The sequence below is a fragment of the Carassius auratus genome, chromosome 17 (genome assembly GCF_003368295.1).
Source record: "Carassius auratus strain Wakin chromosome 17, ASM336829v1, whole genome shotgun sequence".
Taxonomy (NCBI): domain Eukaryota; kingdom Metazoa; phylum Chordata; class Actinopteri; order Cypriniformes; family Cyprinidae; genus Carassius; species Carassius auratus.
In genome coordinates this window covers 3,872,373-3,896,559 of record NC_039259.1, presented here as the reverse complement: position 1 = coordinate 3,896,559, position 24,187 = coordinate 3,872,373, and the positions used below count along the sequence as shown (strand labels likewise).

The window sequence follows — 24,187 nt, the reverse complement described above, 5'->3', positions numbered from 1 at the left end:
CAATAATACTACATTTTTGCAGACGAAAGTATTTCTGTCTGCAACAATGCAAAGTCAGTATGCTGCAAAGAATTATATTCCTAATGCTTTGAGTTTTTGATTAATTTTTAAACATGATACATTTACTTTAGATACTGGATATTATGGTTAGTTTTCAGAGAATCTTTAATGCTATTAAAATATTATTATACTAATAAATCACTGATTCTTGAAGTGGGTCAAACAGTGTGCAAAAATAAAAAAAACCTTGTATTCGCAACATCCCAACTTTTTTTCTCTCTTTTATTTATTTATTTTTATTAAAAATGTGCGTTTTACCTTGAACTGTGTAATATCATTTTTACTTTTTTTAACAGCAATCAAGATGCTTTTTAACATTTCAAAACACTGGAATACAAATGATCTATTTTCTCTCATCTCAGAACAGTATGTCTGCAGTGCATCTGCTAAGGTAACTTAAAAACAGTTAAATTAACAAATAAAACAATTAATTGTTACCTCTGTCCATTTACATTTAACAGGATCTTAAAATTCAGATTTAAGCAACTTAATGATCCAAAAACTATCAGAACTCCTATGATCTAAATACAAACAAAACTGTATTATGTATAAATGTTTTATCCAGTGTTGTGTTGCCTCAGCCTTATGTTCCCTGAATCTTATGTTCCCTCAACCCTCACTCTGCTAGAAGTGATGACGATCAATACACAAAAGCGGTATATGCTTTATTTTTAGGATTTGTACATTATTAGAAAAATTGAACACTTTTATTTAATGTCAATAAAAATTACTTGAAAGTCAAAAGTTTTTTTTGTTTTTCATGTAGTAGCCATTCAGTTTTTTCTGTTGATGCTAGATGCTAATATACTGTAACCTGCTTCAGGAGAGTAAAATTAAGTCAAGTCACCTTTATTTATATAGCGCTTTAAACAAAATACATTGCGTCAAAGCAACTGAACAACATTCATTAAAGGGGGGGTGAAATGCTCGTTTTCACTCAATATCCTGTTAATCTTGAGTACCTATAGAGTAGTACTGCATCCTTCATAACTCCAAAAAGTCTTTAGTTTTATTATATTCATAAGAGAAAGCTAGTCTGTACCGATTTTTCCCGGAAAAACACAACCGGTTGGAGGCGTGACGTGTGGGCGGAGCTAAAGAATCACGAGCGCGAGTAAGCTTTTGCGTTGAGAGCATGTGGAAGCTGTGACATTACCGTAAGGGAAAAACCATCATCCAAAACAAACCATGGCTTACAGTCAGATTCAGCCGTTTATTTATGATCCAGAATCAGATCCCGAGGCTGAAACTGAACGAGAGCAGCAGCAGCAACGACTCGCTTCGAGCGGGGCTCGAACCCGGATCTCGGCATGGGAGGCGGACGCACTAACAAGGAGGCAGAGATATTTGAAACTGTTTTACTCACCGCCTGCGGTTCCAACACATGATCGTGACCCTTTTTCGTTGGGATTGCATCATCCTTAAGAAATAAACGATACGCAAATCCGTCGTCAAACTGGGCCTTGTTTGTAAAACAAGCATCTTCGAAATGCAGGGAACAAACAAAAGCACTTGCACAACTCCGTTGATGCTCTGTAAAAATAAATTCAATCCACTGGTCCCTTAATGCTGTTTTTTTTTTGGTAATCTGTGCAGGGTTGTCTTGCCCTGGCAACCAAAAACACACTCCTTTTGTGACATTTCGCGATGTTCTGATCAGTGAACGTCCGTTGTGCTCTCAGTGCTGTGCTATACGGGAGCGCGCGCTCTTCCGGCAGATGTGCTCTTAGGACCCATATAAGGAAATTCCGTTCCATCTAACATCACACAGAGCCATACTCGAAAAAAACTTTCCGAAACTTGTGACAAACCGGAAGGAGTATTTTGGGAACATAAACACTCCTTCAAACGTACAACTTAATTTTTGAAACTTTGTCCATGTTTAGCATGGGAAACCAACTCTTTAACAGTGTAAAAAACTCAGTATGCATGAAATAGCATTTCACCCCCCCTTTAAAAAGCAGTCTTTTGTGGTAGAAGTGATGGTTCTTCCATACTTGTAACAAGAAGTAGAATTTACAAATTTGGCTATATGAAGTTTGCACAAAACTAAATAACGATCTGGGATATCATCACTTGGCTGCATACTTTTAACACTATCAACATCAATTCCATCTGACAGTATTAAATCGCATGCTTTTTAAAACCTTTTCCTCACTTCTTCGTCCTCCTCCTCCCCCTCCTGCTTCTTCTCTAATAGCTTACGACTTTGCAACATTTTTCATTAATAAAATTAAACACATTAGGGCACAATTTTCCACACCACAATCATTCAAGCTCATATCACCAGCAAACGTACACTCATTTACATCCTTCTCTTCACTCTCTGAGGCAGAAGTCTCAAAACTCATCCTTTCTAATCACCCTACTACTTGCCCGCTTGATCCTATTCCATCTCATCTCCTTCAAGCCATTTCTCCTGCAGTTATACCTGCAGTCACTCACATCATCAACACTTCCCTGCACACTGGTGTTTTCCCCTCATCATTTAGACAGGCATGTATAACTCCACTACTTAAGAAACCCAACCTCAACCCATCTCTTTTAGTTACCTACAGACCAGTTTCTCTTCTTCCTTTCATTGCAAAAACACTTGAAAGAGCTGTGTTCAAACAAGTCTCTCCATTTCTCACACACAACAATCTCCTTGACAGCAACCAATCTGGCTTCAGAAGTGGACATTCAGCTGAGACCGCCTTGCTCTCAGTTGTTGAAGCTCTAAGACTGGAAAGAGCAGAATCCAAATCTTCAGTACTTATCCTGCTTGATCTGTCCGCTGCTTTGACACTGTTAATCACCAGATCCTCCTATCAACCCTACTGGCTAATGGCATCTCAGGAACCACACTTCAATAGTTTGAATCTCACCTATCAGATAGGTCCTTCAAAGTATCTTGGAGAGGTGAGGTGTCCAAGTCTCAACATCTGACTACTGGGGTGCCTCAGGGCTCAGTTCTTGGACCACTTCTCTTCTCTGTCTACATGGCATCATTAGGTTCTGTCATTCAGAAACATGGCTTTTCATACCGCTGCTATGCTGATGACACTCAACTCTACCTCTCATTCCATCCTGATGATCTGACGGTAGCTATTTGCATCTCAGCTTGTCTAACAGACATTTCTTCCTGGATGATGGACCATCACCTTCAACTCAACCTTGCCAAGACAGAACTGCTTGTGATTCCAGCAAACCCATTGTTCCATCACAATTTCACCATCAAGTTAGGCACTTCAACCATAACTCCTTCAAAAACTGCTAGAAGCGTTGGAGTTATGATTGATGATCAGCTGACTTTCTCAGACAACATTGCTAAAACAGTCCGATCCTGCAGATTTGCTTTATTCAACATCAAGAAGATCAAGCCCTTTCTTTCAGAACATGCTGCACAACTCCTTGTTCAAGCTCTTGTTCAAGCTCTTGTTCTGTCTAGGTTGGACTATTGCAATGCCCTCTTGACAGGTCTTCCAGCCAATTCTATCAAACCTTTACAATTAATTCAGAACATGGCAGCAAGATTAATTTTTAATAAGCCAGAAAGAATACACGTCACACCTCTGTTTATCAATTTGCACTGGCTTCCAATAGCTGCTCACATAAAATTCAAGGCATTGATGTTTGCCTACAAAACTACCACTGGCTCTGTACCCATTTACCTAAATTTGTTACTTCAGACTTATGTGCCCTCTAGAAGCTTGCATTCTGCAAGTGAACATCACTTGATTGTGCCATCCCAAAGAAGCACAGTCACTTTTACAGACTTTTAAATTAAATGTTCCCTCCTGGTGGAATGACCTCCCCAACTCAATCAGAGCAGCTGAGTCCTTAGCCATCTTCAAGAATCGGCTTGAAACACATCTCTTCCATCTTTATTTGACCCTCAAAATTTAACACTCAATATTTTAATTCTATTCTTAAAAAAATCTAACTACCTTTCTAATCTTTTTGTATTCTATTTTTCTTTTCATTTATTATGCAATTATATATGTGTGTGTATGTGTAAAGACCTCTAACTAGCTTGCTCTATTCTTTTTTTTTATTCTATCGGTTTTCTTTTTATTATATTATTTAAAATCCAATGCTACGTGTACTGTTAACCTAACTGAGACTTGTTATAGCACTTATATATCATTGCTCTTTTTGTTGTTTTTGATTGCTTCCACAGTCTTCATCTGTAAGTCGCTTTAGATAAAAGCGTCTGCTAAATGATTAAATGTAAATTAAATGTAAATGTAAATCTAGAGTATGATTTCGACAATGATTTCGGTCCTGAAACGTGTTGTCTAACCCCAATAGAGTTCAGAATGTCTGTAAATGCTGATCCAAGTGCATCTTTTTCATTATCAACATGGATATTAAAATCACCAACTATTAAAACTTTATCTGCAGCCAGAACTAACTCGGATGTAACATCACCAAACACATTAATAAAGTCTCTATGGTGCCCAGGTGGCCTGTATACAGTATCCAGTACAGGGGATTTATGATTAACTTTTGTTTCTCTGGATAATGTTATATGAAGCACCATTACTTCAAATGAGTTATACTTGAAGCCTGCCCTCTGAGAAATCCTGAAAACATTGTTATAAATTGAAGCAACACCTCCCCCTTTGCCTTTTAGACGCGGCTCATGTTTATAACCGTAATCTTGGGGGGTGGACTCATTTAAAATAATGTAATCATCAGGTTTTAGCCAGGTTTATGTCAAACAGAGCACATCTATATTATGATCAGTGTTCATATTATTTACAAAAAGTGTTTTCGTGCTCTGTTGCCGGAACCGAACAATGTACAGGAATCCCTGAGCTAGATGCATCCAAAGCCGTATCTAGAGCCCTAACATTCTTACTGTCCTCAATTAAAGTTTGGATGTGTGTCTCTAATTCTAAAATCTTCTGTCAGCCTAACTATTTCCCTGCATTTATCACATGTTAATCCCTCATCTGTGACAGATAGATAAAACTATACATGTGGCAAGAGGTGCAAATAACAATAGCAGGAGAAGCCATTACTCACCGTGCTTGATGAAATATTCTTACTGTGGTTGTTTGATGAAAGTGCCAACATTAAGTACACCAATTTTGGTGTGTCTAAGTCATTCCCTCCAGCGCCACCAACTGTCGAAATTGACTTATATTTTGTTAACTTTTGAACCGTAAGGCCAATCAACAAATGTTTTTTTCCCCTCTGATTCCTGAGCTCATGACGATTCGATTCCACCCTATGAAGTCATTTTCCGTCATAGAAATACGGCCGCCATTTAGTTTTTTTTTTTTTAAACCTACTTTTTCGAACTCGCCTTGATGGTTTGTCCGATTTACAAGAAAATTTAACCAGATCATCTTCAGGCAGTGCTGACCAAAATTTATGGAATTCAAATTGAGTCGTCAAACAGTTTTCGATAAACGCTCGAACAAATTCAGTCGTAAGGCTGTATCTCTGCAACGATTTATCGTATTCAGACCAAACTTTGGACATGTCATAACAAGCATGACCTGAGGCTACATGTTGCGTTTATGTGCAGCGCCACCTACTGGTCCAGAGAAAAATTTTTTTTTTTTTTTTTTTTTTTGGTTTTACAGTTTGTCCAAATATAATAATATTTGGTCTTGTTAGATTCAGGGAAACATGCCGAGTCGACTTATATCCAATTTTACCATTTCAGCCATTTTGACTGTCAGCCATTTAGAATTTTGTGCTAAAATGCTGTATTTTAAGAACACATCAACGGATTATTACGAAACATGGTATTGGGTCATCAGCACAATGTCCTGAAGGAGCATGAGAAGTTTTGAAACAAATGTTTTGTTTTTTTTCAAAAGCTTTTAACTTTGGGTGTGGTCGACTTATTTTCACGAGACTTATTTTCATCTAATTAGACTCCTGAAACCTTAGAGTCCTATGATACCAAACATGCTATGTTTCGCCTTACGGTTTGTGTAGCATTGTGATTTAGCGATTAAAAACCATTTGGCTATATCTTCGAAACCGCTTGTCTGATCAAGATGAAACCACCATCAGAAGTTCAGAAACATAGGTCAATAGCTAAACATCAATGCCCAAATGTCAAAATATTGATAGTAAGGGTTAGTAAAATTCAATCAAAATCGTGTCAGTCATTTTTTACGTGTTTTTTTTTTTTATATAGAATTGTCTAACTCTGAAGTGAATTGAGATATTTACACCAAAACTGACACATGGGCTCACTCTGAGGACACATAAAAAAATGGTGGGACTGAGCCTCTTGGTGGCGCTATAATCGAAAAAAAACATGAAATTCTCATTGACTTAAAAACAGTTTTGTGAAATAAAATGCTATACTAAACAAATGCATTGGTTTAATAATACGAAACTCAGAATGTGCCAACAACACCATCACCTGAAGGTACTCAAAATATTTCGAACATAACATCAAAAGTTATAACAATTTCCAAAAGGTCTAATAACTTTTGAATAAATCTGGCTATTGAAATTCCACTGGTCTTATTAGATTCCTTGGGTCAAGCCAAGAACATAGATACCACATTTTCCTTATTTGGCTGAGCTTCCTGTCCACCATGGTGATTTTCAGTCAAAACCTACTTTTTTTAACTCCTCCTAGACCATTTGTCCTGTTTTCACCAAAATCGAATCATATCATCTTCAGACTGAGCCAACTTAAAGATATAGATTTTGTGACTATATACGAAACGGTTTTCATTTAGCGCATCAACGAATTTGCTGGAAGGATGCCAAAAAACATTTGAGGCTGTATCTCAGCAAAGCTTTGACATTTTTGCACCAAACATTGTATGTGTCATTGTCACCTTACACTGACATCAATTTTGTAACCGTGCCACCAATCATGAATTCTTAATTATTAGCATTTTTTAAATTTCATAACTTTTGATTGCATTTACCCATTTTAATGAAACTGGTCTCAAAATATTCCTTGGGTCATACCGGCAATGTATATATCAATTGTTATAATGAGCTGAACCTCCTGTCGTCCATTTTGATTTATGTTGTCAACATACTTTTTTGCACTTTTAATCAAACGTTGGTCCAATTTTCACCAATATTGATTCAAATCATCTTCAGACTGTGCTGACAAAGTTATGGATTTCGTGTCGATAGACGCAACCGGTTTCGTACTGCGCCACTATGAACTTTAAGCACTGTGTCAAAATGACTCTAAGGCTATATATCTTCAAAGCTTTGACATACTGACACCAAACTTTGTATGTGCAATAGTCACCTCACACTGACCATTTCACACTAATTGGGAACAGCGCCACCTATTGGTCAAACGTGATAAGCCAATAAATCCTATTATTAGTTATGTTTATTGTTTTCAATCCATTTTGCCTAAAATAATCTTAAAACATTTTTAATTACTCATTCCTGTTCATCTGAAGCTTGCTTCTGTAGTGCTTGGCCCCATAATTGCTGCTTACACCTATATTTATTATTATTATTATTTTCATTATAGTGAATGTCTGATGGGGTTGACAAAAAGTGTGGCAAAACTTTAAAACCTTATGAAAAATACGTCACCAAAAAAAAACAGCCTTTTAAAATGAGATATTTTGAAATAAACTTTCATTATTAAAAAACAGTTGTATCAATTTTATAGCATATGAACGATTGAAGCCTTCTCTGTGGATACACTGTTTTAGATGTAGTGAGAAGACAATTTTTCATAGATTTGATATAGTAATGATCAAATTAAATTGAAGGGAATAATTGTGTTGAATACGTTATATTAATTCCCCATAACATATACAAATGAAAATATTTTAATTTTTAAACTGCAGTTACAATTGGTGGACATGTTTTGTCCCATGTCTCAAGAACAGTGTTGGGCAGAACACATTACTTAGTATCACATTACTGTAATTTAATTTCTTTTTAGTAACGGAATAATTTAACGTGTTATAATATTCAAAATTGTAATTGGAGTATAGTTACAAGCCGAATTCTCCATGTGTTACTTCCGCATTACATTGCTGACAAAATGCAGTGTTTTATAATCTAGAGATTGTAAAAATTATGTAGCTCATACATTAAGTCAAGTGCCAGTGGATCAGAGACCTGCTCTCGCAACACACGACACAAAAGAGTGCGGCACAGGACAAGACTTCATAGGTGGATGTGTGTGGAGAATAAAATGATTCATGAGATATCTGCAAAAATAGAAATATCTAAACAAAATATTTTAAACAAATAATTGTTAATCATCTATTGCATAAAAGCAACATGACCTCATATAGAATCTAAATGATTAACAGGTGCAAGTGAATGCAAAAGAGTTTTTCTAATTAGGCTATAACACGTGTTTGCAGCGTTGAGCAATGTCCTGAAATTTTTGTGCTCACAAATCCTCAAATTATAATACACGAATTGTAGACATTATGAAAGATTAATTATGCATATATTTATTGTGTTATAACAGACACTTGTGAGATTGCAATGAACTGAGATGTCTTTTAGTGATTATAAATGCTGGCATTCTGCCATGCCAAACCATGCACACAACAGCCGGTTCACTTTTAGTTAAAAATAACATTGTTCTGTGAATGCCGATGCAAATAATATACAAATAATTATCGGGAGCGTGTATTCTGGGATTTCATAAATTTCATGGAGAAAAGGTTGCATAACTAGTAATGTAACTAATTACTTTTGAAATAAAGTAATCAGAACAGTAACATGATTACTTTTTAAAAGGAGTAATCAGTAACTGGATTACATTTTCAGAGTAGCTTGCCCAACACTGCTCAAGAATCAGTGAAATGATGTTTGTATTTTGTCTTACTGCAATAGCAGAATAAGTTAAGAGACTAGAAACTTGCTTTTTTTTCTTTTTTTTTTCTGGAAAACAACAACAAATACAGATGTAAAACTCCCAAATAATTTTTTTCAATGTGTATGTTTGAATTTTTTTCTTTTATATAATAATGATAGCATTCTATCACTACACTAGGCTCTATTTAATCGGTTGGTACCCTTGATTGGAGGTCAGAGGAAGTTTTCCCCAGTTCAGATCTGCAGACTTGAAGTAAGAATAACGTTTGTTTGTTTTTGTAATTTTATATACTCTTTTCTCAGATTTACATTAGTTTTGCTCTAGCATTGTCACGATTTCTGCAATTTTATATTTTTGATGTTCCTTGTACTGGTAGAAACTAGGTATAAAGAAAGTGGACCCCAGCGAATTAACAGAAGAGGAGATTGCATGCTTCGTCAGGTTGGATATTGACCCTGAGTCCATAACTTGGCAGCGAGGCATGTGTATTGTTGTTGTTTTTATTATTATTATACTACAGTGATGAATTATCTGAAATAAAAAATGAAGTGAAAGCAAAGTGCATATTTAATACCAGATAATATAATGGTACATTTGTACAGTATATACACATTTGGATGCAATGTAAATCTTCTTATATATATATTTTTTTATATATATATATATATATAGTGCTGGACACAAATGATCGTTTTTTGAGAAAAATCACCATTGGCCAATCACCAACTGAGAAGGGATTCACCAGAACTGTAAGCACCACACCACCTATTACCATATATTACTAAATGCTTTACATAGGTATGAATATGTAGACTCAAGAGACTTGATGATTTAATTTTATGAAGCCTGTTCTAAAATGAACTGCAAACCATTGATAATACCAGAGATGGTTGTAGCTTCTAATAGGCAAATGATTCAGGCCATTATAACAGTTTTTTTTTTTGTTGTTGTTAGAAGTAAATTACTTTATGCACAAACATTGCTCAAATATTGTTTGTTCAAATGTTATGTTTGTCAAGCCAGACATGGCACTCATGCCACAAGACTGCAATGGCCATAGATGTCCACCTGATTACCATATGCAGCAGAAGACATTTTTTTGTTATCTTGTTCAAAGCACTTATTCAGGGGTTAAAGCTAAATAAAAATGAATATATGGTTGAAAGAAAAAAATAAAAGCTGTATCATACACTTGGAAAATTAAGGGCTATATCACTGGTCTACTGATTATTTTGACAACTGAGTAATCTGATATTTTTTTTTGTAACACAATAAGACGTAAATGAAAACCAGGCTTTAGTATGAATATATATAAACTAACGATTAGGCAATAATAGTTAGCTCAAATAAAATATCAAAACCAAGAAAATACATGATTATATTGAACAACACGGTTCAAATATTTAATGTAAAATGCCTAAACATAATATGAATATAACCAACTTAAGCACATTATGTATTAGAACAAATACCTGCAGAGGGCGACAATGGCCTGATGACATTTGACTTTATAGTGTGATTTTAAACAATATTTAAATCCATTAAATTGTGATATTTGGTCATATGCAGAAACTTTTATTGCGACGTACAATACATTTCATAATTGAGTTGATGTATTTTCCTGTGTTGGCAAAGGTTTATAAATGATTTGCATTATGAATCTAGTGAAATACTGCACACTGTTTTTCAAGATGAACGTTAATACAAATTCATGGAATATACAGTGGAAGAGTTTAGCCCCTTTCATACAGTCTTTACTGGTAAATTACCGGTAAGTTACAATTAATAGTTCATTTGTGAACAGGACCTTTCAAAAATCCTGGTAAATTTGTTCTGGCAATCATATCATTCTTATGGAGATGGCATGATTACTCTGAGCTTTTTACAAAGCTCCGCTGCTTTATAATTAGCTTTTCTCTGTAAATATGCGGTAGATGGACATCTTTGACCATTGCGCCTCGCGGCCTTTAGTCGCGCTTCTCCATTCATCAGGGCTGCACCTCTGCAGTTGGATACTATTATCTGCATCTCCAGTTTATAAGAGCAAAACATTCTGATTGACTAGTAATGTAAGCGAACTCATGAACTCGAAAGTGATATTTAATTTTTTTTAAATGTTAAATTTTTTTCCCACAGCCAAAAGCTCCTTTAAGGAGCTTTTTAATCCTTTAAGCCCTGCTTATTATCTTTTGAATGGCTCAGGAGTTACAAGTTAACGTTTATTTCTTTCCCATGTGGGACATGGGAAAATGTCTTGTCTTTCTGCAGTGCAGTGAGGTTTCAGATGTTACCAGTCATTGGTAACTTATCATTGAACTTTCAGGAAACTTTTACATTGCTATTCTGTGTTCCCTGGTGGTATAAATAAAACAGAGTTGACCATTGGGACAAACAAAACATGGCATATTCAATAAGCTGTAATGACAAGGAAACCAAAGCATTTTATGTTATTATGTTAGCAGGCAATGCACAGCAACATTTTTTATTTATTGAATTATTGTTGTTATTATTATTATTATTTTTTATTATTTTTTTTTTTTTGCAGGCCCAGTTTGACATCACTGTAGCCAGTGAGATTATGGCAGTTTTGGCTCTCACCACCAGTCTGGCTGACATGAAGGAGAGACTTGCAAAAATGGTCGTGGCCACCAGTCGCAGTGGTCAGCCTGTCACCACTGAGGATTTGGTGTGCTGCTGTCATATGTCTCATTTTATCTCAAATGAAAATATCTAGGTGTTCATCCTGTGTTGATTTTGTAGTGTTTGTGTCTTAGGGAGTGTGTGGAGCTCTGGCAGTACTCATGCGAGATGCTATCAAGCCAAACCTCATGCAGACACTTGAGGTGAGAGAAATTGTCCTGGGATGTGTATATTCAAGTTAATTTGCAAATCACCTAGAATTAAATAGACCTTCATAGATAAACTATTCCTTATTCATGACCAGCTCCACAAGTTGCTTAAATCCCAGCGGTTTTCTTGTCACTTCTTTCTTTGGTGCGTTAGATGTCTGTCTTAAGTCTTTGTATGGAAAATTGTTTAGGGAAACCCTGTGTTTGTTCATGCTGGACCGTTTGCAAACATTGCACATGGAAACTCTTCAATCTTGGCCGATAAAATTGCTCTGAAACTAGTTGGACCTCAGGGATTTGTGGGTAAGTTAAACGATTAAAGACACATTTTTGATAAGTGCCAGTATAATTTAGACTACAGTAACTACATTTGTTTAACTAAAAAAAATAACAATTGTGTTTCAAAATTAATGAAAATGATTTATTGATTTTCATAATTCTATAATTGTTTATAAAAAAATACACATTTTACAAAAAAAAAAAAACATGCAAGTAAACACCCACATGACTTCAAATCAGTTTAGAGACTTAAGTATATTGTATGCAGTATACACATGCTTGTTGTTTTTTACACTACATGTGTATAAAGCAAATCTTTCAAATATATTTGTCCTGATGTTGGAACTAGTGCAAGCACAAGTCAGAAATTTACTGAGGTATCAGTTTACTGTCAGTGACTCACGGCGCAGTGCCACTCACAACTGGTAGAGACTGAGTTAAAGTGCTTTTGGGACAATAATATTTACAAAATTGTGCAGAACTTAATAGTTTGGTTGTCTTTGATCCCATCAGTGTAAATTCCTAAAGGGTTTATTTTTGTTTTCTGCCAGTCACTGAAGCAGGTTTTGGAGCAGATATTGGAATGGAGAAATTTTTCAATATAAAGTGTCGATACTCTGGTCTCAAGCCTCATGTTGTGGTCTTGGTTGCCACAGTTCGAGCACTTAAGATGCATGGAGGTGGTCCAACGGTGAGTTTGAGAATACAGCCAATAATTTATTTACTTTTTCACGTAGATTGTCATTTTCTTCCACTTAAAACATAAATTTGTAAAGGGAGTTGATTAAATATGCATTGCATCTTTTCTTTAGGTCACTGCAGGCACGCCTCTGCCAAAAGAATATATTGAAGAGGTACTCTACGATCGTTTAGTAGATTTTCTTGCTAGTCTGTGATTTTATATAAGATCATGTAGTCTAGTGATGTGAGTAGCTAAAAATGTAGTGTTCTAAAACTTTTTCACTGGTATTGCTATAGGTATAAAGTAAGTTTTGGGAGTTGCAGCTGCATTTAACTAAAAATGAATCACAGCAGTCACTCCAGAAACATTCCCAAAACTCAATGTAGTACTGATATTGTTTTGAACTCTTGCAGAATCTGGCACTGCTGGAAGCCGGCTGTAGTAACATGAGGAAGCAAGTGGAGAATGCTCAGCTTTTTGGGGTTCCAGTAGTTGTGGCTGTCAACTCTTTCAAGTAAGACTGCACCTGCTGATTAAACCTGCACAATACAGATTTTAAAAATAAATAATAATACATCAGCTTTATGCAGAGTAGGGCAAGTTAAGGGTTTATAATGTCTATCAAAATTCCTAAAGCTTTGTGTACTATCACTATTATACAATAGTGTATGACATGACAGCAGTAGTAAAAAAAAAAATGTATTGTAAGTAGTGGTGTGCCGTTATCGGCGTTAACGTGAGACTCTTATCAGGCGATAAAAAAAATAATCTTTTCTCCAAGTTGGGTTGGGTCTATACTAAGCAAGCTTTGATGACTTTCACCTTGATATTTTATATAACCGACTGGCTGAGGCCAGCCTAGAAAGATTCTCAGGACAGTTGACGGGCCACTTCTGCGCATCGTCATGAAAGCTTATCTTTTTCACATGTTTTTAAGCCTTAGCGCTTGTCGATGTAGACATTTAAAGCTTCCAAAAACAAGATGCGGAAAAGCTGAAAAGAGTAGCTGTTACTAGCGCGCTGTGTTCGGTGCGCACGAGAGCGATCGAGAGCCGCGTATCACAGACAGCTCTCTTCTGGGAAGTTCTCCTCGAAGTCCCTCCTGCACCTGAACGAACAAATACATATCGTAGTTTGAACAAACAAAAAGATTTGAAAGAGCCCAATTCAGCACTGCGGTGTTCTGGTGTTCAGGGCTCACGCAGAGAAAGGCGTCTAAAAACACTTGAACATCGAATTTGCTTATTTTTGCTCTTGTGCCGACAAATACATACGAAATATCAAAACATCCACCTTGGAAATTATGCTTGAAAAAACGTTCAGTTATATCTTAAGTGAAAGTAAACAGTTGAGGGAAAAAATGGTATGTGTATTATATTGGATGCGTTCATCGTCTCTTAAAGTGACTGCGCCTAATTTAGCTACTGGTTGCTGTAATGTTAATCCAAGAAAATTAAAGAAAATCACTCACTGCTCTTGACTGAATTACTTTGTAGTTTTAACAGTCAAACCAAAAATTATTCAGACACCAGATATATTTTTTGATATATAGCAAAACTAATAATGTGAGAAATGTTGAAGGTGTCTGAATAAATGTAGGTTTGATTTGTATATTTCATTTTTACATTTTAATTATTTGGTTTCTGTACCTTGACACCTACAAACTTGATAACTTAAACATTGGTGTGAAACAGGCGTAAGGTTGTTTGCACCTTTTGCAATGTGGAATTAGTTTACATCTTTTTCAAGCGCACGGATTCATTTTGGAAACAGGAGATGAGCCCCTTTTCTAATGCACCACCTAGCTTGATAAACCCCTTGTCAAAGACTTACTGTTTGTCAATTTTATTTGGGCAACACAGATATTCTGAATGCCTTTGGCAGAATTCGAATGAGCCATTTTAATCTAGATTAATCTAGATTAATTTCAAGATCACAGTGAGATTAATCTAGATTTAAAAAATTAATCTATGCCCACCTCTAATTGTAAATAATCTGCTTCGCAGATTTTTTACTTTTCATTACATTTTAGTAGGGCTTGTGCTAATATAATTAATTCAGTTAATTTTGTCTCTGATCTGTATGTTCATTTCATAAAGAAATTTTCCTACAGTCAGAACAAATCAAAAATCTTAAAGGGTACCTATTATGCAAAATTCGCTTTTACATGTTTGAACATACAGTATTGTTCAAAATAATAGCAGTACAATGTGACTAACCAGAATAATCAAGGTTTTTAGTATATTTTTTATTGCTACGTGGCAAACAAGTTACCAGTAGGTTCAGTAGATTGTCAGAAAACAAACAAGACCCAGCATTCATGATATGCACGCTCTTAAGGCTGTGCAATTGGGCAATTAGTTGAAAGGGGTGTGTTCAAAAAAATAGCAGTGTCTACCTTTGACTGTACAAACTCAAAACTATTTTGTACAAACATTTTTTTTTTTTTTGGGATTTAGCAATCCTGTGAATCACTAAACTAATATTTAGTTGTATGACCACAGTTTTTTAAAACTGCTTGACATCTGTGTGGCATGGAGTCAACCAACTTGTGGCACCTCTCAGCTGTTATTCCACTCCATGATTCTTTAACAACATTCCACAATTCATTCACATTTCTTGGTTTTGCTTCAGAAACAGCATTTTTGATATCACCCCACAAGTTCTCAATTGGATTAAGGTCTGGAGATTGGGCTGGCCACTCCATAACATTAATTTTGTTGGTTTGGAACCAAGACTTTGCCCGTTTACTAGTGTGTTTTGGGTCATTGTCTTGTTGAAACAACCATTTCAAGGGCATGTCCTCTTCAGCATAGGGCAACATGACCTCTTCAAGTATTTGAACATATGCAAACTGATCCATGATCCCTGGTATGCGATAAATAGGCCCAACAGCATAGTAGGAGAAACATGCCCATATCATGATGCTTGCACCTCCATGCTTCACTGTCTTCACTGTGTACTGTGGCTTGAATTACTTACAGGTAACTCCAGACTGTCTTTGATCATCCTGGAGGTGATCATTGGCTGAGCCTTTGCCATTCTGGTTATTCTTCTATCCATTTTGATGGTTGTCTTCCATTTTCTTCCACGTCTCTCTGGTTTTGCTCTCCATTTTAAGGCATTGGAGATCATTTTAGCTGAACAGCCTATCATTTTTTGCACCTCTTTATAGGTTTTCCCCTCTCTAATCAACTTTTTAATCAAAGTACGCTGTTCTTCTGAACAATGTCTTGAACGACCCATTTTCCTCAGCTTTCAAATGCATGTTCAACAAGTGTTGGCTTCATCCTTAAATAGGGGCCACCTGATTCACACCTGTTTCTTCACAAAATTTATGACCTCAGTGATTGAATGCCACACTGCTATTTTTTTGAACACACCCCTTTCAACTAATTCAACTAATTGCCCAATTGCACAGCCTTAAGAGCGTGCATATCATGAATGCTGGGTCTCATTTGTTTTCTGAGAATCTACTGAACCTACTGGTAACTTGTTTGCCACGTAGCAATAAAAAAATATACGAAAAACCTTTATTATTCTGGTTAGTCACATTGTACTGCTATTATTTTGAACAATACTGTAAATGTGTGTTGGCAGTGTGTGTACACAATGACCCTGTAATGATAAAAATCAACCTGCTCCTTTTTTTGGAGGGTGGGGGGGTGGTCTATAAATCTTGAGCAGTGTCTCACAGTTTACTGTTCACAGAATACGTAAAATGTAACCCCACCCACGATAGTTGACTGACACGGCTGTATTAGCTGTGACCCTGTCCTAAATGATCCACACACACTGTCTGCCATGTTTTTTCATGCCAGAGCATTTAAAAGCAGCATTCAAGGAAGAAATGTCCTCTTATTAGAGCTATAGAAGTTGTTTGTTCCAGAGCAGTGAGTGATTTTTCTGCTTTTATTTTATTGTTTGGGTCTTGTTAACAGCATAGCAGTAAGTATAGGCAGGGGTGCACATAAGTGGTCTGCAGGACCGCATGTTCGTCCAAAATAAAAAAATGCGTTAAAATACTGTATAAATGTTCTGAAAGCACATTTGCGTACCAACATGGTTGACAGCTGTTAATACACAATTACCATTTTAGATCACAAATTGTACTATGTTTTATTTTCAACCTGAAGACATAAATTTGGGCTATGCCATGCCGTTTTCAAAGCACAATGCAAAACTGTGACATTCCACTGACGCTCTTTAGTCAGCAGCAGCGCTAAATCCGGAAGCGCGTATACTTACTTGCCGGCAACCTGCCAAAATAAAAACCTGCTGATTTAACGTTTGAATATGATGAAAATGCTTTTATTTATTTTAGACACTTTTATCCAAAGCTTCTTAAAATTGGGGAATACATAAAGCGATTCTTCTTAAAGAGGCGAACAAAAAGTAGCAGTAAATATTAGCATTTTATTTTTAAGTTTACTATAAAATATATTTGTATTTAATACTAGGACTGCCTTTTATTTTTAATAATATTATCACATACTATTATTTAGTTTTATTTACTATTTAAAAAAAAACTAAATGTGCAATAATATAACTTTTTATTCATTTTTTTAATAGTTATATTTAATGGGTCGGCTGCGCGACACTGTTTCAGACGGACCCTTTACAATGTTGCACTTCTAAGCAGCGACTGCAAGGCATGGTGAGGGTAAACCCAGCAGTGCTCTGGTGTTACGTTATAACACCTGTTACACACATAATCCGTCTGCAGTGCGTATTAACTGATTTCAGCTGCACGAGGTTGCGGTCCGTCAGCGCGTTCAAGGAGCGGTGCGTCATCTGCAGCAGTCACAACACATTCTGAGGACACCTGAGATTTATAATACATCTTGTAAAAGGTGCCCATATATATATATATATATATATATATATATATATATATATATATATATATATATATATATATATATATATATATATATATATATTAAATAAATAAATAAATAAATAAATAAATAAATAAATGGTAACACTTAAGTTGTTGATTATTTACCGTCGATAGGCCATTAACCACTGCACTGGGATCATTGGGTCATTTAGAATCATATCTGTCTGATTCATAAATTGAATCGTTCAGATGGTTTTGGTGAACCAATCAACCTGGAGTCAAAACAAAAGTCATTATATGGACATTGTTACTCCTATAAATGCCTCAAGGAGAGCTGTCAAGGTGGGTGGATGTCAAGACATGATGGCCAATGAGACATATGCAAAAAAATAAAAAATTGCAGACAAGAAAGTGTCATGAAAATGCTCCATTCTACCTTGGACAGACTGACAGATAGAATAATGTCACAATAACAAAATGTCCTTTAATTATTTTATGGAATATTTCTCAGCAAATATGTGATTGAAGGCCACGTGATGTTAAAATTTGTAATCCATTAATAGCCCTATCACTTGGCCAACAACATGTTTTATTCTGTGTCTAGATTCATTTGAGTAAAGTGCTTGGGAGAGATATAGAGTATCATTTGCGAACTCTAGACCATGTTAATTAAACTGCCGTTTAGCTCATGTGCCATTCAATCTGAATCTTGCCATCTCATGTATACAGGACAGACACAAAGGCTGAACTGGATCTGATTTGTAAACTAGCCAAAGAGGCAGGAGCGTTTGATGCTGTGCATTGTTCTCACTGGGCTGATGGAGGTGCTGGTGCTGCAGATCTGGCTAGAGCAGTGCAAAAAGCAGCAGACTTGCCTAACAGCTTCAGATTTCTTTATGACATTGAGGTAAAAAAAAAATAGTTAGTGTTGCAATGTCATTTCTATAATAAATTTATTGGTTTTAATTTGCAGAGAAATGTTTCACACAATAATAGAGAGTTTACTCTGCAGTAATATTTTACAGATGTACACATTCATACAGTTTGCCAATTCATTTGTTACAGTTAACTATCTATCTTACAGTTACCTATTGTAGACAAGATCAGAATCATTGCACAGAAGATCTATGGTGCAGATGACATTGAACTTCTTCCAGAGGCCCAACATAAGGTGGACCTGTACAGCAAACAGGTATGAGTTGATTATCGCACTCATGTTGTATGAACTCACTCCCGAACATATGAAGCAACAAGAACAATTATTTCAGGCAACCTGAAAACATTTATCTAAACACACCTGGTTAACAGTTATCAATTATCAGAGTACAACTGCTTATAAATAGTCTCCTTTGCATATTTATCTCTACAGAATACATAGGAAGTTGAATACTATTTGTTGAACCATTGCTGTGCTTCTTTTGGACGGTCAAATGTAAAATTCTCATCGCCAAGGTCAATCAGCAGGCGAGCGGGGTATTTAGGGACAAAATGTCAATTTCTTTTCATGCAGGTTGTTTCTCACAGTTGAAAATGCTGCCCTCCTCTTAGCGACGCTAGAGTTTAGATCAGGAAAAATGAAGACCTTACTACTCTGATAGAAGAGCTGGTTCCGGTTCCCACGCCGGACAGACTTTTCTTTATCGCTGAAGTAGTGAAGCCGCACGATTATCACTCTAGGCCTTTGATTCTCCCGGTCAGCCGAAGGCACCGGACCAGTCCGGTGTGCTCTGTCCAGCAGCGGGGGAGTGTGAAAAATTTCTGACCTGAGGACGTCCTGAAAAATTGTGACATGAACTTAACCGGATCGCTCCCTTCTGCTCGCTTGGGGATGCCGATGACCCGGAGATTGCAATGCTGAGAGCGCGACACCAAGTCTTCCACTTTATCATTGAGTTGCTTATTACCCGAAGTCAACTTTAGCACCATCTGTTCCAGTTCTACAATGCAGTTGCTGTAATTGTTCAATTGCTGATCAAGTTCGTTAATGTGCCGTCCTTGTAAGTCAATGCTCGATTTAAAGCTCTCAAAGGACACAACAACCGGGGCAAGAGCAGAGTCAATGGCTGATTTCACCTGTTCTGCGATGGTAGAGCATATCTCGGAGATCAGAGTGACAGAGATTTTCCAGATCCAACGGCAGCTTGTCCCATTGACTCTCTGTCATGGTAGTGGAATATTTAAATTTCCATTTGCCTTTCAGAAGCCATAAATTCTTCCTAGCTACAATCGTCGAATAAGTAGTTTGAAAAATAAACCACTAAGGGTGCCTAAAGTGTCAGGCAGCCTGAGAGATCTAATAGAACAACAAAGTGCTCGGAACTTCAAATGCTTCTTCTCACTCACATGCTCAGTCAGAAGTCAGTCCTTCCTTGTTCATTTTCAAGTATTACTTTGACACCTGAAGTAAAATGATTGCTTTTATCCTATTTGGAGCACTACAATTTTTCTTGAGTTAAGGATTTATTAGATCCCATTTTGTACCCCCATCATGGCTTATAAACGGGTTGGATAGTGGAAGTAGGAATGGTGGGGGTGTATTTGTATCTCATTACAGATCCTTAAATATAAGGTTGCCATTGTTTATAAAGCTTTTTTGTCTCCATCAAGGGTTTTGCAAGTCTACCCATATGTATGGCAAAAACTCATCTGTCTCTGTCACATGATGCTGAAAAGAAAGGTGTGCCTACTGGATTTGTTCTTCCAATTCGTGACATTCGTGCCAGTGTTGGGGCAGGCTTTCTTTACCCACTGGTTGGCACAGTAAGTAGCGTAATATAAACATTCACATTTTTACCTATTAAGTATACTGCTATTTCTTTGATTTAAAAATAATAATTGGAAAAAAGGTACCACCAAATGATTTTTTTCTGATTGTTGAAATAACTTGTTTTCATCAATTCATTCCAGAAAGAATCAGCAATTACAGGTGCTGGTCATATAATTACAATATCATCAAAAAGTTCATTTATTTTACTAATTCCGTGCAAAAAGTGTAACTTGTATATTATATTCATTCATTACACACAGACTGATATATTTGTTTATTTCTTTTAATTTTGATGATTATAACTGACAACTAAGGAAAACCCCAAATTCATTATCTCGGAAAACTATAATATTAAGACCAATATAGAGAAAGGATTTTTAGAAATCTTGGCCAACTGAAAAGTATGAACATGAAAAGTATGAGCATGTACAGCACTCAATACTTTGTTGTGGGGCTCCTTTCGCCTGAATTACTGCTGCAATTTGGCATGGCATGGAGTCGATCAGTCTGTGGCACTGCTCTGGTGTTATTAGAGCCCAGGCTGCTCTGATAGTGGCCTTTAGCTCTTATGCATTGAGTCTGGCATATCACATCTTCCTCTGCACAATACAAGATTTTCTATGGGGTTAAGGTCAGTTAATTTTGCTGGCCAATTATGAACAGGGATACCATGGTCCTTAAACCAAGTACTGGTAGCTTTGGCACTGTGTGCAGGTGCCAAGTCCTGTTGGAAAATGAAATCTGCATCTCCATAAAGTTGGTCAGCAGCAGGAAGCATGAAGTGCTCTAAAACTTGCTGGTAAATGGCTGCTGATGTTAATTTGGAATATACCGCCATACCGCCGTATTTAATTAGTACACGTTTCGAAACGAACGTTATGCTGTGCCGTGGCCGAGCGACACTGTTTCAGACGGACCCTTTACAATGTTGTACTTCTAAGCAGCAACTGCGAGGCATGGTGAGGGTACACACAGCAGTGCTCTTGTGTTACGTTATAATGCCTGTTACACACATAATCCGTCTGCAGTGCGTATTAACGGATTTCAGCTGCACAAGGTTGCGGTCTGTCAGCGCGTTCAAGGAGCGGTGCGTCGTCTGCAGCAGTGCAGCGATTAACGTACCGAGTCTATTTTTGCTGTGCTGCAGGCGCTGAATTAAAGTGAAAGCACTTTGTTCGCTTGAAAAGTGAACATGAATTGACATGGAAACGCAGTCACATGGGTTTAAAACAAGAAAAAGAGCACTTTTAGATAAACAAAGAAAACTATATATACCGTAATTCCTCAAATAAAAGCCTCTGCTGCACAAAGTTCCCCCCGGTCTTTATTTAAGACTGGCCTTTATTTGTCCGTGTTGACCACGCCCCCGGCCACTATCAGAGGCCCGGCCTTTATTTGAATACCGTTTTTTGTTTGAGGAATTACGGTATGTTCACTTTTATGGAAGCAGAAAAACAAAGTTCATTAAGAACCATGGGATTGCTTGTGATAAAGATTTAAATGCAAAATGCACAAGGCTGTTTCTGTCTGTGGTGTTTTAATTTAAATATTTTAACAAGTAGGCTAATTGTTTAAATGTTTTGCCGCTTGCTTGAGCAGCTTATTATACAAACCTAGAAGTAAAATGCATGAATGCATTGTTTATATTAGAGTTTAATGTCTATATGAAATATTGTTACTGTTCTGTGATAAGATTTACAATGCAGGGGAAAAAAATGACTGCATATGCACTGCAGGCAGATTATGTGTGAAACAGGCGTTACAGTCAAAAAGAGGAGCCTGGTCTGTTGTTTGGAGGTTTTGGTTTCCAAAAATCCAACATCGATCCGACCATCCATTTTATGCAAGTGCTGTCGGGCTAAAATTGTTGCCAAAGGCTACAACACAAGCAATTTGCTCCAGCACTTTAGCCGCAAGCACGTCTTAGAATATCAACCAGCAGAAAATGCATTGTACACCTTATTATGCATAAACAAAAAACTAAAAAAACATCATAAACCGGTATAATAAAAAAAAAAAAAGTGATATACATTTTTGGTCAAACCACCCAACACTAGTGGATTGTGTTCCTCTCCTCTTTTCCTCCTCACTCTGGGACCCTGATTTCCAAAGTAAATGCAAAATTTACTTTCATCAGAGAACATAACTTTGGACAACTCAGCAAGAGTCCAATCCTTTTTGTGTTTAGATGCTTCTGACGCTTTCTGTTGTTCAAGAGTGGCTTGACACAAGGAATGCGACAGCTGAAACACGTCTTGCATACTACTGTGCGTAGTGGTTCTTGAAGCACTGACTCCAGCTACAGTACACTCTTTGTGAATCTCCCCCAAATTTTTTAATTGGTTTCATTTCACAATCCTCTTCAGGGTGCGGTTATCCCTATTGCTTGTACACTCTTTTTTTTTTTTTTTTTTTCTACCACATCTTTTCCTTCCCTTCGCCTCTCTATTAATGTGCTTGGACACAGAGCTCTGTAAACAGCCAGCGTCTTTTGCAATGACCTTTTACGTCTTGTCCTCCTTGTGCAAGGTGTCAATGGTCATCTTTTGGACAACTGTCAAGTCAGCAGTCTTCCCCATGTTTGTGTAGCCTACAGAACTAGACTGAGACCATTCAAAGGCCATTGTAGGTGTTTTAAGTTAATTAGCTGATTAGAGTGTGGCACCAGGTGTCTTCAATATTGAACCTTTTCACAATATTCTAATTTTCTGAGATACTGAATTTGGGATTGTTATAATCATCAAAATTAAAAGAAATAAACATTTGAAAAATATCAGTCTGTGTGTAATGCATTAATATAAAATACAAGTTTCACTTTTTGAATGGAATTAGTGAAATCAACTTTTTGATGATATTCTGGTTATATGACCAGCACCTGAACATAAAAAAGAGTAGTAACTGTGATTAAGACCATTTAATTTGAATGTTCTTACTTTCATTATTATTATTATTATTTAATTTTTTTTTTTTTTTTTTTGCAGATGCCGACGATTCCTGGCCTTCCTACTCGTCCATGTTTTTATGACATAGATCTCGACACTGAGAGTGGAGAGGTTCATGGACTTTTCTAAGTTTTTTGGGGTATGTATTAATCTGTTATTTAAATGTAATTCATTGTGCCTGTATCTTTTACATATTTTAATACAGCTGTAATTAATTATTTTCTCATTTAAGATTACAGGTTGTGGCAGTCCACACTGGATTAAAGACTTCTTCGATCAGAGGTTGTTATTTCTAACAGAACAGATGTGCTGTCATAACTTTTGATATATTCTGATCTATAACATTTGTCTATTTTCCTAATTAAAATTTCAAATAAATATTTGTATTAAACTACACTACACTGAGCTAAAAAAAAAAATAATTCCAAAAGTACATTTTTTTTCTTTATTAATTGTCATTTCTGAACTAATTTTGTACTATTTCTGTTAATAACGGTTTTCAATTTATAGGGTTTCTATCAACTTTTTTTTTTCACTTTTCAAGTGCCAAACGAGAGTAAAAACTGACTTTGAGAAAAAAACCTAAGTCTATACTAACAATTGTCAGATACATATTTTTGATTGTTTGAATGCATTTACCTTGTGAATACAAAATTCAAACAAATTGTTTCTGAGCCTCAGATACAGTATAATTAATCTGTGTTTGTAATGACAGTTTTCCTTAAAATAAAAAATCTGAAAAGAAATGATTTTACAAAAAGTCTCCAGTTACTTTCTATTTAGTCTCATTATCATCTAGGAGAAACATTCATGGAAGAGATTTCATCCCTGTTTTTTATTTTTCACTTTAGTACTTGTATTTACCTAAATTAAGTGCTAAGATCATTTGAGATTCAATAAGCTTACGTTTGACACGCACACAAAAAATATAGTTGAAGGATCTAACGTTCAGTTTATCTTATGTATTTATACAGCCCAGA

General features: G+C 36.2%; 1 protein-coding gene across 5 annotated transcripts in view; it reads left to right on the top strand.

The window, feature by feature from the left end:
• The window catches only part of mthfd1b (methylenetetrahydrofolate dehydrogenase (NADP+ dependent) 1b), a 76,127-nt gene extending 52,174 nt beyond the window's left edge, over nucleotides 1-23,953 (top strand). For 4 of the 5 annotated variants that reach the window (XM_026285346.1, XM_026285344.1, XM_026285348.1 and 1 more), the window contains 14 exons: nucleotides 9,023-9,097; nucleotides 9,222-9,324; nucleotides 9,518-9,594; nucleotides 11,391-11,531; nucleotides 11,620-11,688; nucleotides 11,886-11,997; nucleotides 12,525-12,664; nucleotides 12,786-12,827; nucleotides 13,069-13,169; nucleotides 18,228-18,405; nucleotides 18,583-18,690; nucleotides 20,106-20,258; nucleotides 23,247-23,346; nucleotides 23,440-23,953. In XM_026285346.1, the coding sequence (XP_026141131.1) occupies nucleotides 9,023-9,097; nucleotides 9,222-9,324; nucleotides 9,518-9,594; nucleotides 11,391-11,531; nucleotides 11,620-11,688; nucleotides 11,886-11,997; nucleotides 12,525-12,664; nucleotides 12,786-12,827; nucleotides 13,069-13,169; nucleotides 18,228-18,405; nucleotides 18,583-18,690; nucleotides 20,106-20,258; nucleotides 23,247-23,336 (1,389 nt within the window). In that variant the 3' untranslated portion in view covers nucleotides 23,337-23,346; nucleotides 23,440-23,953. The remainder of the gene's footprint in view (nucleotides 1-9,022; nucleotides 9,098-9,221; nucleotides 9,325-9,517; nucleotides 9,595-11,390; nucleotides 11,532-11,619; nucleotides 11,689-11,885; nucleotides 11,998-12,524; nucleotides 12,665-12,785; nucleotides 12,828-13,068; nucleotides 13,170-18,227; nucleotides 18,406-18,582; nucleotides 18,691-20,105; nucleotides 20,259-23,246; nucleotides 23,347-23,439) is intronic. The other variant, XM_026285345.1, reaches the window with a different exon arrangement.
• Nucleotides 23,954-24,187: the final 234 nt, after the last annotated feature.